At 40.3% G+C, this 17782-nt stretch overlaps 1 protein-coding gene and 1 long non-coding RNA gene across 7 annotated transcripts in view; both read left to right on the top strand.

The window, feature by feature from the left end:
* Positions 1 to 17782, top strand: part of LOC116543618 — a 50318-nt gene that overhangs the window by 8659 nt on the left and 23877 nt on the right. The gene's annotated exons all lie outside the window — the stretch shown is intronic.
* On the top strand, positions 6227 to 13219 carry RAB40AL (RAB40A like). Its single transcript, XM_032269273.1, has 2 exons — positions 6227 to 7290; positions 11168 to 13219. The coding sequence occupies exons 1-2, from the start codon at positions 7114 to 7116 to the stop codon at positions 12074 to 12076; spliced, it is 1086 nt and encodes a 361-aa protein (XP_032125164.1). The 5' UTR covers positions 6227 to 7113; the 3' UTR covers positions 12077 to 13219.

The following is a 17782-nucleotide window of genomic DNA, read 5'->3' as shown; positions in this document are numbered from 1 at the left end:
GGGAGATACTGAATCTCTGAACAGACCAGTAACAAGCAGTGCAATTGAAATAGTAATACAAAAATTACCAATAACACACACAAAAAAGTCCAGAACCTGATAGATTCACAGCTGAATTCTATCAGACATTCAAAGAATTGGTACCAATCCTGTTGACACTACGTATTCCAAAAGATAGAGAAAGAGGGAATCCTCCCCAAATCATTCTATGAAGCCAGTTTTGCCCTCATATCAAAACTAGGGAAGGAGATAACGAAAAACAAAGCTATAGACCATCCCTGATGAACATAGATGCAAAAATCCTCAGGAAAATACTAGCAAACCAAATTCAACAACATATCAAAAAGAAAATCCACCATGATTAAATGGGTTTCATACCAGGGATACAGGGATGGTTTAACATACACAAGTCATAAATGTGATACAGCACATAAACAGATTTTAAACAAAAATCATGTGATCATCTGAATAGATGCAGAAAAAGCATTTGACAAAATCCAGCATCTCTTTATGATTAAAACCCTCAGCAAAATCAGTATAAAAGGAACATACCTTAGAGTAATAAAAGCCATCTACAACAAACACACATCCAGCATTATACTGATATCGTATGATGAAACACTGGGTCCATAAAAAATATTGATATTATATTGGAATTTCAAATGTTATCATAGAAATGTATTTTCATGAAAAGATGGTAATAAAGATGTAAAGAGGGTTACAAAGATAACAAGTAGCCTGGATCATTTTTTTTCTCATACAGGCCTCTGTCCAGTGGTCAAAGAATAGAAATTAAAATATTTTTCTTCCTCTAGCAGAAAGCTCTCTTCTTGGCACAGTAAAAGGCAGCAATTTTTGTCTGAAGCCCATCATTACCCCTATACGCTGGGAATTCCCACTTCTCCCCAAGACTTCCAGAAAGCTATTTTATCATAGGATGGGCTTGGGCCACAATCTCTCCTTCCCACCTTCCTATTCAGCAATGTTCTTGCTGCAATGCAATGCAGTGTGTCTCTTTCCCACCTTCCTATTCAAGCAATGTTCTAGCTGCAATGTGTCAGGAGAGGGCACCACAGTACCACCATTTTCAAACTTTTTGGCAAAGAAGTGCCCGCAAGGGGCAAAAAATATAATACCCCCTTTACAGCCCACTTATGAACCCAGATACAGAATGATTCTGTCAGAAAAACACTGATAGACTTAAAAGAAGATAGAAAAAACAAACAAATGGCAGGACATCCTTGGCTGTCCTAGGTGGGCAGCCATAGGGCAATGCAGGGCAATGGGCAGTGACAGAGGGGATGAGGGCACAGGAGCAGGATCTGGGCAGCTGTGTCCATAGTGTTCTGGAAAGGGAATGACAGAGTGGGAAGCCTGTATAGGGGTGGGTTAATGAAGGAGGGTGAACCCCCTGCTGTCTGAAAAGGACCCCCCACCCCCACTACAATGTGGACGCTGCAACCTGCACCGAGGAGAGAAGTGATAAATTAATGAATGCAATGTAGATTTGGGGTCAACAGATAATGGAACTGCTTTCATATACATGTGAATTTTCCAAACAACAACAACAAAAAAACTCGTAATATTTGTTACTCTATGCAAAATAAGCTGCTTTTAATTTAAAAACAATAACTGAGGTAGCTATGATGTGCCTCCTGGTGGCCAAAGCCAAGGTGTCAGCTCTGAGAGTAGACCAGGTTGAGAGAGGAGAAGGGGTTCAGCATAGGGAAGGGAGGGATGGAGTTGGGAGCTTGATTAATGGGATCAGCCTCATTCCAATCCTGCCACTTATCTGAGGAAGTGGCTTGGGATCTGTGAGCCTGAAGATAGTCATCTGTGAAATGGGACTGACCATACCAGAGCTGTCCTAAGGGGTAAATGAGAAAACCTGCCCAGAGTATATGGCATAGATTGGGACTTTAGTAGTCTTTAAATGTTGGGACACAGAAGTAGGGGCTGGCAGAGCCTCAGGGATAAGGGAGCATTGTGAAAAATCATTTCTCACTGTTTCTGCTTTTGAGAAAAATACACATCTAGTTGAAGAAAGCAAGTGTCCCTGTGATATGCCTTGAGTTGAAAGATTTATATACAGCTGTGTCTCTAGTTCTTGGGTGTTATCAGAAGCTCATAAGAGCTGTTCAGCATCAAGCCCCTCAGCTGACCCAAATTCAGTTCCTGATGCTGGGAAGATAGGCATGTCTTTGAACTCACCTGGTCATCTCAGTGATAGATAACACCAGGTAAGCAAAGTGTGGAGTTTGCGTAATGGCTGCTCTTGGACAGTTTGGTATGTTAATATAGGAAAGCCAGGCACTGTGGCTCACACCTGTAATCCCAGCACTTTGGGAGGCCAAGGCGGGCAGATCACTTGAGGTCAGGAGTTCTAAAACAGCCTGGCCTACATGGCAAAACCCTGTCTCTACTAAAAATACAAAAAGTATCAGGTGTGATCACGCATGCCTGTAATCCCAGCTACTTGGGATGCTGAGGCAGGAGAATCGCTTGAACCTTGAAGGTGGAGGTTGCAGTGAGCTGAGATTGGGCCACTGCACTCTAGCCTGGGCAACAGAGTAAGACATTGTCTCTGTCTCTGTCTCTGTCTCTCTCTCTCTCTCTTTATATATAATATATATATATATTATTTATATATATATATATATGAAAACTCTGGACTGTTTCACAGTCACCAGGGCAGTGATCCTTAGATTATGCATTATTCAGCCACATCACAGCAGTATTTTAACCATATTTTACCTCTTGAAATAAAAAAATCCAAGAGTTACTAGCATTTCTATACATACAATTGTCCATTCATTCATTCATTAATAAATATATATTAAGCTCAATACCAATAATTTATAATTAAAGGTGTCTCATGGTAGTTTGGTAGAAAGTGCAGAAAACCCTTTATAGGGCTTTAACTTTGGTTGAGAAAAAAAATAGAGAGAAAAAAAAAAGTTGGGGAGGAAAGATATCCAATCCTGTGGCTGAATGGGTGGTAGTCTGGCTGTCTTTCTTCCTGTAACCTTGAAATTGATCACTGTATTTAGTGTTGTCACCCTGGTCCATCCATTGTAAAATGTTTGATAGCATTTCATCCTAAGATACTTGAACCTCTGAAGTAGACACCCAAAACCTATTTAATAAACTAATTAGATGTAGACATAAGAGTATACAAGGAAACAAAACTATGTATATGACCTGTCCATCTTTTTATAAACATATGAATTTTTCAAAAAGAATACAAGTCATGCTGTACTTATTGTTTCATTATCTACTTTGAGGAAAAATTTTGTTTCTGTTTATACAAATTACGTCTTTCATTTCGAAGAAATAGAGAATGCTGTCAACTGGTTCTCAAAGTCAGAATTGCAGAAATGAAAGTCAAACAAGGGCTTGGCAAGGGGTAGGAGATTTGAGGGGAGTAAGGAAGGTGCATGTATTCCATTGTATGAAACTGTAGAGAACAAAGCTTTCTGGAATTTCCTATACACTGGTGGTAATTCTGCTGTATTCATGCCCAATGTGGAATTGTCATGCCCAGGACTAGGTGTCTAGTCTTTATGTAAACTGAATAGAAAGATGCATGAATTGGTGTATCAATAATTGTGAAGAACGTTCAGACATAGAAACACAGGTACACCCCCACCACACATGCAGACACACTGTCAAATAAATTGTTTTGACCTACTTTTTAATGCATAAACCAATACACTGTGAACATGTTTGCAAAGCAATGAATATGTGGGCATCATATGTATAATCAGTTCACAATTATAGTGTTTTTTTTGTTGTTGTTCACATTTTGAACAATGAAATTTCCACATTTAAAATACTAGGGAATTGCAAATTTTAAAAAATCCTCTATCTTCCTCCAATGCACATTTAATAGTATATTAAAAAGATTTATTAAATAAATCTTTTTAGTATACTATTTTTATACCACAGCATATAAACATGATTCTTAGTCAATATATGTATTTCTACACTATCATTTTGTGACTAGGGTCACAGATTTTCCTGATTTACAAAACATTATCTTAATGACTTTGTCACATTATTAATTTTTTTATTGTTTAAAGCATATGAAACATAATTGAAATATATATTAGAAATTAAAAATATTCCATCCAAATCTTCTCCATCTCCATAATACAAAGATGGTCTGTATTAATTTACTGTTATCTGTTCTCCAGATCTTTTTCTCTCCATGTGGTACACTAACTTATTTTTAACCACACACACATAACTATAAACCCGTGTGTGTGTGTGTGTGTGTGTGTGTGTGTGTGTTTGCGTGTGTGTGTATTATTCACAATGGAACCATATACTGCATTATAATTTATGACTTTCCTGATTGACTAAATCTGATTCTTTTTCGTTTTATGTGTGTGTGTGTCTGCCTACAAGTTTTTGGATAAATTAATATTGGTTTGTATTGCATTGTCTCTTGATATCATTGACCTATCTCTGTTAAGAGTATTTCATACACAGTGGATATAATACCTAGATTAAACATGCATACATGCATTTATATATTAACATATAAAAGATACCTTATCTACTTTGGGATGCTGAAACAGGCGGATCAGGAGGTCAGGAGATCGAGACCAGTCTGACCAACATGGTGAAACCCCATCTCTACTAAAAATACAAAAATTAGCTGGGCATGGTGGTGCATGCCTGTAATCCCAGATACTCAGGAGGCTGAGGCAGGAAAATTGCTTGAACCTGGAAGGCGGAGGTTGCAGTGAGCTGAGATCATGCCATTGTACTCTAGCTCTGGGCAACAGAGCAAGACTCCATTTTGGGGGAAAAAGATATATTATCTAACATTTGTAATGTAACTTACATGTTTAACTGTAGTGGGTAGAATTGTGTCCCCCTCAAAACATGTCCCAATCCTAACCCACCCAAACTTTATTTGAAAATAGGATGTATGTAGGTACAATTAAGTGAAAGATCTCCAGAAGTGAATATCCTGAATGTAGGTTGATGCCTAGTGCCAATGACTGGTGTCTATATAAAAGAAAGCAGACGGAGATTTGACCCAGGCAAGGAAGAAGGCCATGTGGAGATGGAGGTAGAGATTGGAGTTATGTTGCCTCAAGCCGAATAAAGGAGGAGCTGGAAGAGCTAAGAAAGGATTCTGCCCTAAAACTTTTGGAGGCAGTGTGGTACTACCGACACCTTGATTTTGTACTTCAGGCTTTGGTTTTATACTTCTGAACCATGAGATAATGAATTTCTGTTGTTTAAACGTGCCAAGTTTGTGATAATTTGTTATGGCGGACCTAGGAAACTATTACGCTTACAAGCATCGTACCTCAAATGTCATTGATTATGAATAAACATTGGTTGATATCCTATTTTTTATGTCTACAGTGATACTAATGCCAGTAAGATATGTAAAAAGAACTTAAAATGACTATTAATTTCTTATGAATCATATGCTTTTAATGTATTGAGTCAGTCAATGCTCAAAGCTCTCTTAAAAGGTAGATACTGTGACTAATCCTTATTTTATAGATGATAAACTGAGTGACAGAGAGAATAAAGACTTTGCTTGATACTGCATAGTTAGGGAGTGGGACAGCTTGGATTTCTGTCCAGTATTTCATGCTGCAGAGCCTGTCACACATTTGTGTTAAGTTTAAAGAAACTACTGCACAAGCATGCATATTTTATGAGTTCATTAAAAGTAGTACTCAGTATGGTAATATATGTAAACAGAAAACTGGACCTAGTGACCAAAAGGTGGATTGTAACCTTGGTGAGATCATGTTCATTGCAATCGTGGTGACAGATGCCATAGTGCAGTGGGATAAAGAGTCAATAGGAAGTAATGTTAATAGGAGAATGTAGAAAATGTAGTAATGTAAATAGAGGATGTAGATAACTTTTTGAAGGGGAAGGAAAAGACAGTGTCAAAGAGAGGGAGAGGAGGGGAAGCGGAAAGGAAAGGAAAAGGAAGGGAGAGAGAAGAGGGGAGAGGAGAGAAGAGAAGAAAGATATTATGTATGAGTGATGTATTAGGCCATTCTTTCGTTGCTATAAAGAAATGCCTGAGACTGGGTAATTTATAAAGAATAGAGGTTTAATTGACTCATGGTTCTACAGGCTTACAAACATGGCACCAGCATCTGTTTAGCTTCTGAGAAGGCCTCAGGGAGCTTTTACTCATGATGGAAGGTGAAGCTGAAGTATGTATATCACATGGTGAAAGCAGGGGAAAGAGAGAAAGTGGGGGAGGGGGTGCCACACACTTAACCAAATCTCAGGAGAACTCACTGTCACAAGGACAGTACCAAGCCATGAGGAATCAGCCCCCATGACCCAAACACCTCCCACCAGGCCCAACCTCCAACATTGGGGATTACAATTCAACATGAGATTTGGCAGAGACATATATTCAAACTGTTTCAGGTGATGAGGAACAAAAAGGGATTTTTAAAACACTTCAATTCTTTGGAATTTGAGAAAGTATAAAGTTAATTTGAAGAAATCATCTCTCAGATTTGAACCACAAAGTTACCCATATATTCATTTGAAATCTTGCCCTCTTATTTCTACTTTAGTTAATGAGACACCTCCAATAGACTAGTATGCTTTTAAAGCTCAATACACATTTAGTTATTACCTAAAGAATAGAAAATTGTGTGTGGTAGAAATGCTAGTAATTCCTAGGTGTTTGCCTCTCAAGGAGGCAGTGGGTAACTGAAATCTTGTTGTGATGTAGCTGGATAATGTGTGATCTGAGAACTTTGCACTGTTTACTGCAGAGTGGGTCTAGAATATTCCTATAAATATATTAACATAGTGAGCAGTGCTGGAGCACTCATTAGACAATCACCACTCCTGTGTCCCTGATGTGATCTGTCATGGAGCCCACCAGGTGGATTCATAAACACGCTTGTCTTACCACCATGGGAAGTAGATTTGGATCTACTCAGAGTCATGATGTTGAATGGCCCTTATGAACTTTCAAGCACCTAAGAATGCAGAGACCTTTGGTCTCTAAAACTTTGAACTTAAGCATTTTGGAGAGAGATTTGCCTCTTTCTTCATGATGTTTGTGTTGTCATTAGGAGAAACAATGAGAAGTGATTTTTCATGATGACTGCCTTAGCCTTGAGGCTCAGCCAGCCCCCTCTAAAGGCCACTCCCTGCTGTATATTCTCAACAGATTTTCTCATTTACCCCTCAGAACTGCTCTGTAAGGATGGTATGGTCAATCCCATTTCACAGTTAATCAAGCTCAGACTCACAGAGCCTAAATCACTTTTCCAAGTAAGTGGCAGGATTGGAATGAGGTTCCATCCCTTACCTTCCCTAGAGGACCCTGAGCACCCCCTTTTGGAAGATGGGCTTCCAGGGCTTAAGAAATGGTCAAATTCCACTCCCCTGCTATTGTGGTCCAATGGGTTCCCACTCAACAACTCCTCTGGGTGCTGAAGATGACAGAGGAGGTGAAATCCTGTGCTTTGTGCCATGAGACTGGGGTGTAGGGCAACACGAGATGGCTGATCCCTCAAGTAGTGAGTGGGCTCAGGTAGAAGCTCAGGTGTTGGCCTTGGGACAGGTGAGCTGGAGAAAAAGAAAGCAACATGCACTGAATTACTGTAAGCAAATGCACTTTACACCTCATTTCCTTAATTTTAACTGCTATGCAAGGTCATTATAACCATTATTCAAATTAGGCTGCTGCCTTTAGAGAAGTTTATGTAAATCAGGGAGACAACTTTGTTGTTTCCTGATCAGCACAAACTCTGTATGTAGTACTCTAAATTTTTATCATTTTCTCTTGATTACTCCAGGAACCTGAATGCTCTAATCTCCCTCCAGGCTGACAGTACCAGCTCCCCAGGTGTTTCTCAATGTTTTTTTTCTCTTTTGAAATTAAGAGCTGTAGAATTTTAAAGTCAAATTTTGGAGTTTAATTGGATTAGTATCCATGATTTGTGAAACATAGCAACAAAATGATTGGCAACTATTTCCATAGAGAATTTAAGTGAAACATACATGCACAATAAGCATATTAAAATATGCCAACACCACAAGAACTAAGATGCAAACATTTTAACATCTTGAGAATTTATAATGACAAGATGCAAAATATAAGTACTGTGATTACACTTTTGGAGAAGACAATATGTGTGTGTAGGTGAATGTGTTCATGTGCACCTCACCTACAGGGATGTGTCTGGAATGTATGTACCAACCTAGGAACAGCAGATCCCTTGGGGTTAAGGAGTGGGAGGTGGACCAGTGAGAGCTCAGGTTAATTTTGATTTATGAGTATACTCTTCTGTATACTGTTTGAAAATTGGTATTTGGGAATAAAAGTATTTTGATTAAAATTTGAACACATAAAATACTTTGGAACAAATTATCAGAGTTAAGGTGCAAGTATGTTCATTAATTCGAAAGAGCATTCATTATATTTTATTTTATTGTGAAGTAAATTAAATAACAAGTCTAATTTACAGAGGTTGTGTGTGTGTATGTGTGTGTGTGTGTGTGTGTGTGTGTGTGTCTCCTCTAGCTCTACCACCCCAAATATGCAATCATGGATGCAATTTATCTTTAGTTCCAACAGGGGTTGGAACCAGTCTCAGTTTCATATATTGTGGAACACGATGGATAAATGGAAATTGTCACTATTAGGTGAATAATTCCAGAAAACTGTGGCTGATACCTTGGCGCTAACCTCAAACCTCCATCCATCCCTCTTCCTTCCTGAGTCCCTGGTTTGGGATGATCAAAGCTGCATTTCTGTCTCTGGGCACTAAGAGGCATCACAGCTATCTCTGTTTTTGTACATTTTGCGGAGTAACAAATGTTTTAAAATGACTTGTTTACTTTGATTCCAGTTCTGTTTGGAAAATTCACATGTATGTTAAAGCAGGTCCATTTGCTGTTGACCCCCAAGTCTACAATGCAGTCACTGACTTATCATCTCTTCTCAGTGTGTGTTGAGGTGTCCACCCTGTGTGTGTGTGTGTGTGTGTGTGTGTTATGGGGGATGGGGAATCCTCCTAGAAAGCAGGGCATTCAACTCTTCATAATTCCATCCCTGTTCAGGCTTCTCAGACTTTCTCACACTCTTTCAGTCTTCCCCTCTCCGGAACACTATAGACACAGGTCCCCAGATGCTGCCCCACTGCCTCTGACCTTTCTCAGTCACCTTTCTACAGCCCTGTCACTGCTACCTGGTGTTTCATTGTATGGATGCCCTGGAGCATATGTTTTTACATTTACACTGATCAGTTTTTTTTCTTACCAGCATGGGGAACTGGATTTGTGTCTTCTCAGAGGCATGATGCTGAACAGTTTTTGTGAGATTATGAAACACACAAGAATGTAGAGAACTCCATCTCTAAAACTCTGAACTCAAGGTGTATCAGGGAGATTTGCCTTCTTTATATGGATGTCTGTATTTTCATTAGGAGAAACAATGAGAAATGATTTCCACGATGCCTGCCTTGGCCTTGAGGCTCAGGCAAGCCCTACTGCTGTGTCTCAACATTTAAAGGGCCGTTGAAGTCTCCCAATCCATGCCATATACTCTGGATAGGTTTTCCCATTTGTGCCTGGGAAGAACTCCATAAAGATGGTATGGTCATCCCATTTCACAGATGACCAAGCTCAGGCTCACAGAACCTAAGTCACCTCTTCAGGTAAGTGGCAGGATTGGAATGAGGTTCTGTCCCTCACCCTCCCTAGAGGAACCTGAGCACCTCCCTTTTAGAAAATGGGCTTCCGGGGCTTGAGAAATGGTCAGATTCCACCATTCAGATCATGGCAATGTCTTTAGAGGAGTTTGTGTAAATCAGGGAGACAAGTTTGTTATTGTTTGTTCTGTATTGATGAGTATTTAGAATGCTTCTCATTTTTTCCTTTTTAAAAAGATTTCAGCAATGCTATAGCAAATAACCTCTTACCTGGCTATTTTGTACATGTGAAAAATGTTTCATCAATTACATGCTTAAACATTTATCCCTTGGGGCTTGATTTCAGTAATATAAACTCCCTTTCATGTGTCTTGAGCATTCTCATTTCTTTAATCATCTATAAACCTGTTGTAGTTACAATATTTAAATGTACTTGTAACTGATAAGTGTGTTTCCATTTCTTTCATGTATTTGGTCCCTCCTCCCACGCTAAAATACAGACACACATAAAGCCAGTTTTCACCTTTTTCCTTTGCAAATTAAAAAAAATCTTATTCAGTTTTTTCTGCATTTAAATTTTGTCAAATGGTAGGTGATAAGAGGATATTTAGATGGTTATATTTGCATTCCTTAATGTGTTAGTGAGCTACAATGTATTTTCTTGTAATTATTGGCCATTTGCGTTTCTTCATCTGTGAACAATATACATATTTTGTCAGTTTTGCTATAGGAGCTGTGCATGTGTTAAACCTAAAACCCTTCACTGATCAATGCATGTGTTATTTCAACACATCTTTGTGGGGTGAATATTATTTATAAGATACTCTAGGAAAATCCATGTCCTAGTCTCTTCTGAGATCTCAGCTCTTATATTTATGGGAAATGTCCACCTGCAGCAAGAAAAGTATCAGTGCCCACCCAAACATGTGTGGCTTGTCAAGGATCACATGCACAGACAGTTAGGCTTATTCCTAAACCCTGCATGGCCGCAGAGTAAAAAGGATGTGTGCTGCATTATATGAGGAGAGCGCCGGCTCAGGACTGTGATTTCTGTGATCTCTATACTAACAGCAAGATTTTTAAAAATCACGTAACACTTCTGAGTTTGCCTTTTCTCATTTGTAAAATGGAAACAATCATAGCTACCAAAGTCAATTGTTCTGAAAAGCAAAAGAACAAAATATTTTAAGTGTCGTACACAGTGTAGGGTACATAACGGTACTCAACACATCTTAGTCCCCTTACTGTTCCATACTGGTCTTTCCTTTAAAGGAAATTCCTTTGACATAATCCAAAAAGCATAGTTCCATGATAACGATCACATGGAAATGTTAAGGGAAATGTACTCTGTGCTGGGTAAGAAAAAGTAAAACAATCGCTGAACCAGTTTCCTAGGGTTTGTAAAAGAAAATCATGAAAGCCATCACCTCATTTCACTTCATTTCATAGACTTCCCCATCCCATTTTTTTATGTTCTATGTTAATTTCTCAAGAAAAATAGGCCCAGCACCACCTCTGCACGCAACCCCGTGGGCCTGGCTCAGGAGGGGGCCGGGGCCAGCACGATGAGCGCCCCAGGCAGCCCCGACCAGGCCTATGACTTCCTGCTCAAGTTCCTGCTGGTGGGTGACAGCGACGTGGGCAAGGGCGAGATCCTGGAGAGCCTGCAGGACGGTGCAGCCGAGTCCCCGTACAGCTACCTAGGGGGGATCGACTACAAGACGACCACCATCCTGCTGGACGGCCAGCGGGTGAAGCTGAAGCTCTGGGATACATCGGGGCAGGGAAGATTTTGTACCATATTCCGCTCGTATTCTCGTGGTGCCCAAGGAGTGATCCTGGTGTACGACATTGCAAACCGCTGGTCCTTCGAGGGTATGGATCGATGGATTAAGAAGATTGATGAGCATGCCCCTGGTGTCCCTAAAATCCTGGTGGGGAATCGCCTACATCTGGCATTCAAGAGGCAGGTGCCCAGGGAGCAGGCCCAGGCCTACGCCGAGCGCCTGGGCGTGACCTTCTTTGAGGTCAGCCCCCTGTGCAATTTCAACATCATAGAGTCTTTCACGGAGCTGGCCAGGATCGTGCTGCTGCGGCACAGGTTGAACTGGCTCGGGAGGCCGAGCAAGGTACTGAGCTTGCAAGACCTCTGCTGCCGCGCCATCGTGTCCTGCACGCCCGTGCACCTGGTGGACAAGCTCCCGCTCCCCATTGCCTTAAGAAGCCACCTCAAGTCCTTCTCCATGGCCAAGGGCCTGAATGCCAGGATGATGCGTGGCCTCTCCTACTCCCTCACGGCGAGCTCCACTCACAATAGGAGCAGCCTCTGCAAAATGAAGATCGTCTGCCCACCCCGGAGTCCACCCAAAAACTGCACCAGAAACAGCTGCAAAATTTCTTAAGAAAGGCACCAAAAGGAAGCAAGTTGGAATCGCTCCAGGAAAAGCTCTGAATGGTTACACCTGGAAGAGGAAAGATGCATTCAAGATTCAAGAAATAGGTTTTCAGTTTCTCATGGGAACGATGCTGCTTGGCAATGTGTGTGATGCCTTCCATTAATAACAGCACGTTATGCAGTTGGACTTTGAATTTCTACGTGGATGTGCATGTGTTTCTAAAGGGAAAATTAGTACTCTGCTCAACTCTTGTTAACATGAAATTTTTAATGTTATTTATATCATAATCACACTGCAACTTTTTCCGAAAAATAACCGCTTTTGTAAGAATGTTGATATGGCAACGATGAGTATAAATTCAAGGGAATTTGAGAAGTAATGATAGTGAGATAATTCAGAGTCATCAATATTACAAGAGGGGCCTTTTTGTAAACCTTTTAAATGTCAAAGCACCAATTTATAAAACACTGCAGATGCACATAGAGATTATACATAACAGATCTGTCCAGCTTGTGCATGAAATGGATTTGATAAAGTTTTTGCTATGTTATTTTACTACATTTGGGGATTAATAAGTGATTTATATGTATGTTTTTCTGTAAATCTACTTTTTTGTACAAGATATTCCACAAGATATGAAGCTAAGGGAAGAAAACACCAAAGATATCTCTAGTTACGTTGAACATAGCCAACGTGGTTTTAATGGATCAGTAAGAAAAAAGCCATTTCAGTAAGGAATGAAATGTTAAGAAATGTTAATGAAATGTTATTTAAGAAAATGTTTCTTAACAGTAAAAAGGCATATATTTTTCTTTTTTGGTAAAACAAAAAGAAAAAGAAAAATATGTATAATGTAACCCTGCAAGATGAGGCTTTGCAGAAAAACAATGTGATAGAACACGGGCAGGGAGGCCCATTATAAGGCTTTAGGTAAGTCATTTCTAAATGTGCTGGCCAGTTTTGGTTAACACCTCACAGATCAATGTAGAGGTTAATGAGATCCCATCCGGGAAAGCACGTCTGAGACCTTAGATGGGAAGGAAGGGAAAGTGATTTCCATGTAATTACTTTTCAATTTACACTGTGGATTATTATAATAATCAATATTGGATGAACTGAGTAAATATAAGTCCTTGCACTCCTTTGTAATTGAGTGACCATTTATTTTTGCGTTGTCATAGGGTGGTTGTAACATAACGTCCCACAGAAGGGCAGGATCTCTGGCCTCACGGAACCATGGGGACTCACCCTTCCTGAATGCTGGTACTTTTCTATCTCGTGAATTTCCCACAACATTCCTGGGAGGTAGAGGATACATTCTCTACACCATCCTGTAGCTGAAGAAACAGTGATGTTTGCAGGTTAAGGACACCTGGCTGGGGAGTGTCCTGCCACTAAGTGGAAAGGCAAAGATCAGCACCCTATATGCCCCCTCGCAGATGGTGATGTTGGTGACATCACACCATAACCAAGTAAATCTTGATTTCCTGATGACCCTGGTCACTACTGAAATGTGTATCTTCAGCTCTGAAGCCAGGCTGACAGTTTTGTCTCTCTTCTGAAAGACAGAGAATCTTGTCAGACCTAAATCTCCTCCTCTGTAGACAAGGGAGCATCTAGGCCAGTGCTTTAGAAACTGGAGTCCCCAGACAATTCTTGTATCAGGAAGAATATGCACTCTCAGAGGGACAAGGGTCATGCTGAGGATGAGTACTTGAAGGAGCAGGCCCCAAACACATGCAGATCAGGGATGCATAGAGTCTTTAATAGAAATTACCAAATCACCTGGAAAGAGGTTGTACTAAATGACATCCCCACCACCAATATAAAACAGGGTAGACTTCCCTGCATGCCCATCTCACTGGAATCCTGAATGGTTTCTTTTTATATTTTGATGATATGACAGGTGGAAATTCTTTCCTTGTCATTATATTTAATTTGATGTTCAGATAACTTACAAACTTCTCTAGTACACAAAATGGTCTGATAGTCATCACTGCATTATATTTTTATTGCAAAATGGTCCATTTTCATATGTAGCATAAAAACAATGAGCAAGAGACACATGAGCCTGCAGGTTCTCCTGGAGCTACTGCTGGCATTACGGTTCCAGGATGTGTGGTGGCCTCTGGGTGTTCCTAATGGCACTGTGTTTACAAAGAAGGGAATTAAGAATGTCTCTCCATGACATTGGTTGAGTTCAAGTTTGGAAAGCATCTGGATCTGCACTTTGTGGAGTCCTTTTGAATGACACAAGAACTGGACCACAACACGCTTCTGAGCAGGCTGTAATCCTTTCCCCATTGCCGAAGGCAAGCCTGTCTGTGACCTCAACTGCTAAGGTCAGGGTGGATCCCTCCAGGATGTAAGGTGTGTAAGTCAGCCTAAATCTGCCTCTGAACCCTCAAGCTGGGTGCTCCCATCTTGCTGCCATCAGTTGCAGAGACCTGAGAAACTGCATGCTTTCAGTCACCAATGCCATGGGTTCAGTCATCTGTGTGAGAATTCTGTCCTGAGAAAATACCATAAATTACCAGCAGCTCTTTGACACATCTTGCATCCATCTATCCATCTGTCCATCCATTCATCCCTACAGTTAATAGACATTAAGGCCAAACTCTATACCATCCCTTTTGTGAAGTTTTAGGCTTCCCCAGAATGTGAAGTGTGGAACTAGGGGCATGGTTAATTCAGTTTGTAGATCTAAAAAGAGATGGTCCCTTCCTCTTAATATTTCAACCTGACAGAGTCACTTATCATTGATAATTTTAAAACATAATACCCTGGACCCCTCTCTACATCCCCAGTTATGGTTCTCTTTACATATATTCTCCCCATTGTGACCAAAGTTCTTTGTTGTTGTTGTTGTTGTTGTTGTTGTTGAGATGGAGTCTTGCTTTGTTGCCAGGCTGGAGTGCTGGAGTGCAGTGGTATAATCTCGGCTCACTGCAACCTACATCTCCCGGTTCAAGCGATTCTCCTTCCTCAGCCTCCTGAGTAGCTGGGACTACAGGCGTGCATCACCAAGCCCAGCTAATTTTTATATTTTTAGTAGAGACCGGGTTTCACCATGTTGGCCAGGATGGTCTCAATCTCTTGAGCTCGTGATCCACCTGCCTCAGCCTCCTGAAGTGCTGGGATTACAGACGTGAGCCACGACCAAAGTTTTCTGAAGAATTCTCAACGCTCAACTCACATTCCTCCACCTCAGTCCTCATTGCTTATCTACTGGCGCCTTTCTCCCCCACCTCACCGCCGAAATGAACCCTGCCAAGGTCTACAGCCACCTCTCTTTCACATTTATAGATCAAGAACGTTGAAATATACATCCTAATGTTTTCATCTGTATAATATTCTCTGGGAAGTTTTCTTATGCAGGTACTTATAAATTTATGCAGAAATGTATGCATTTATATAATTATCTGCAAAAGATAAGGTTAATCCTACATTTAATATCATGACATGCTTCTCTCACTGAGAACATACCTCAAAGTTTATTGATTATGATTATACTTGAGTCTATACCATAGGGATAGTAGAAGTACTAATAGCCAGTAAAGACAGAAGAAACGAAATTTAAATGGCTAAAACATTCTTTGCCAAGTCCTTTTTAGGCATTGAGTCGTTCAATTTTCAGAGCACCCTTACAAGGTAAACACTGTTGCTAATTCCCATTTCATAGATGAAAATCTGAAGTACAGAGTGAATAAGGACTCTGCCTGAGACCATACAGTTAGGGAGCAGGAGAGCTTAGATTTGTGTCCGGTACATCATGCTCCAGAGCCTGGGAGACTGTCAAAGCTCTGTTGTTAGGTGAAAAAAGCAGTCTGCACAAGCATGCATACTTTAGAAGGTTACTAAAATGAATACTTTGTATATTAATATATTTGTTTGAAAAGCTGGACATAATGAGAAAAGGTGGATGATTATAAACTTGGTGAGAGGACATTCATTACAATCATATGGACAGAAGACATAGTGTAGTGGGATAAGCGATCAAAGGGAAGTGAGAAATGTAGAAAAGCCTTTTCCATAATTTGATTTTAAAGATTTTAGATATATATATCATATACACATTTAGCAATTGGCAAATGAAAGAATGGATAATTGTGTGTCAAAGGTATGCCAGTAATGCTAAGATTTTTGTCCCTCAGGAAGGCAGCAGGTGGCTGAAATGCTGGTTGCTGTGGCTGGCTAATGCATGACCTAAGGACCTGTGCAATGGTGACAGCAGAATAGGTCCAGAATTTTTCTATAAATATATTAACATATCAAGTAGCCCAGGAGCAGCCTCTGGGCAAACACCAAACCTTGCATCCCTGGTGCTATCTATCTCTGATCCTACCAGGTGAGTTCCCAGGCACACCTATCTTGCACACTGCCCCCACCCCCAACCTGGGAAGCTGGATTTGGGTGTGCTCAGAAGCGTGACGTTGGGTAGCTTGTATGAGATAATGAAATACTTCAAAATGCAGAATACTTTGTCTCTAAAACTTTGAGCTTAATGCATATTACATAGATATTTGCTTCTTTTAACTAGATGTTTGTGTTCCCATGAGAAGAAGCAATGAGAAATGGTTTTTCATGCTTCCTTAACTCTGAGGCTCAGCCAGCCCCTACTGCTGTGTCCCAATATTTAAAGACCACCAAAGTCCTACTCCATGCCATATACTCTGGACAGGTTTTCTCATTAACCACTCAAGACAGTTCTGTAAGGATGGCATGGTCAGTCCCATTTCACAGATGACCAAGCTCAAGCTCACAGAGCCCAAGTCACCTCTCCAAGTAAGTGGTAGAATTGGAATGAGGTCCCCTCTAGAGGACTCTGAGCAGCCTCCTTATTTAGAAGATGGGCATCCGGAACTTAAGAAATGGTCAGATTTCACTCCTCTGCTATTGTGAACCCATGAGTCTTTACTCAACAACTCTTCTGGGTGTTGAAGATGACAGAGGCGAGATCCCATTTTTTGTGCCAAGAGACCTGGGTGTAGGGCCACACAAGTTGGATGATCCATGAAGTGATGAATGCGTTCAGGCTGGAGCTCAAGTGTTGGCCTTGGGACAGGTGAGCTGAAGAGAAGGAAAGTTACATGCACTGAACTACTGTAAACCAATGCAATTTACACCTCATCTCCTTTAATCTTAACAACCATTCAAGTAACCCATCACTCTGAGCATTATTCACATCAGCGTACTTTGGGAAAATTTAGGGAAATCAAGGGGACATCTTTGTTGTCTTCTCATAGCAGGCAATTCTGAATTACTCTAATTTCCATTTCGTCTTCATGTTTTATGGGCTTTGAATGATCTAATCTCTTTGGAAGCAGCCATTACATGTTCCAATACTGTTCCTTTTTTTCTTAAATTATAATCTGTATAGCTTTAGGTCACAGTATATTAAAATTGAAAAATTTTAGATTTAAAAAACCCACTAAGAATAGTTGGTGAACTTTGGAAAAAATTCTTGCAAACTACACCTGAGATATTGGGCTAGTATCCATGCTTAGTGAAACTAACAAGCAAAGAGATTGGCAAGTAACTGTAACGGAGACTTCAAATATATATATGTATATATGAAACACAATGATAATAAACATGTTAAATATGCCAAATTCACAAGAAGTCAGTGTAAATTCTCAGAAGATATTAAGTGGAAAAACAAATTCTAAAGACTGTGATTGCACTTTTGGAAAAGACTGTGTATGTGAAGGT

Source organism: Sapajus apella, unplaced genomic scaffold (genome assembly GCF_009761245.1).
Source record: "Sapajus apella isolate SASKATOON/1434 unplaced genomic scaffold, GSC_monkey_1.0 scaffold191, whole genome shotgun sequence".
In the NCBI taxonomy this organism is placed as follows: Eukaryota; Metazoa; Chordata; class Mammalia; order Primates; family Cebidae; genus Sapajus; species Sapajus apella.
The sequence above is the reverse complement of the archived record's forward strand: the minus strand, read 5'-3'. Positions and strand labels throughout refer to the sequence as shown.

Bases quoted from the DNA above. Each gene is read 5' to 3' on its own strand.
- RAB40AL (XM_032269273.1), top strand. From the start codon at position 7,114: ATGATGACTGCCTTAGCCTTGAGGCTCAGCCAGCCCCCTCTAAAGGCC. The intron at 7,291-11,167 runs GTAAGTGGCAGG...TAATTTCTCAAG, and splicing joins AGCCTAAATCACTTTTCCAA to AAAAATAGGCCCAGCACCAC.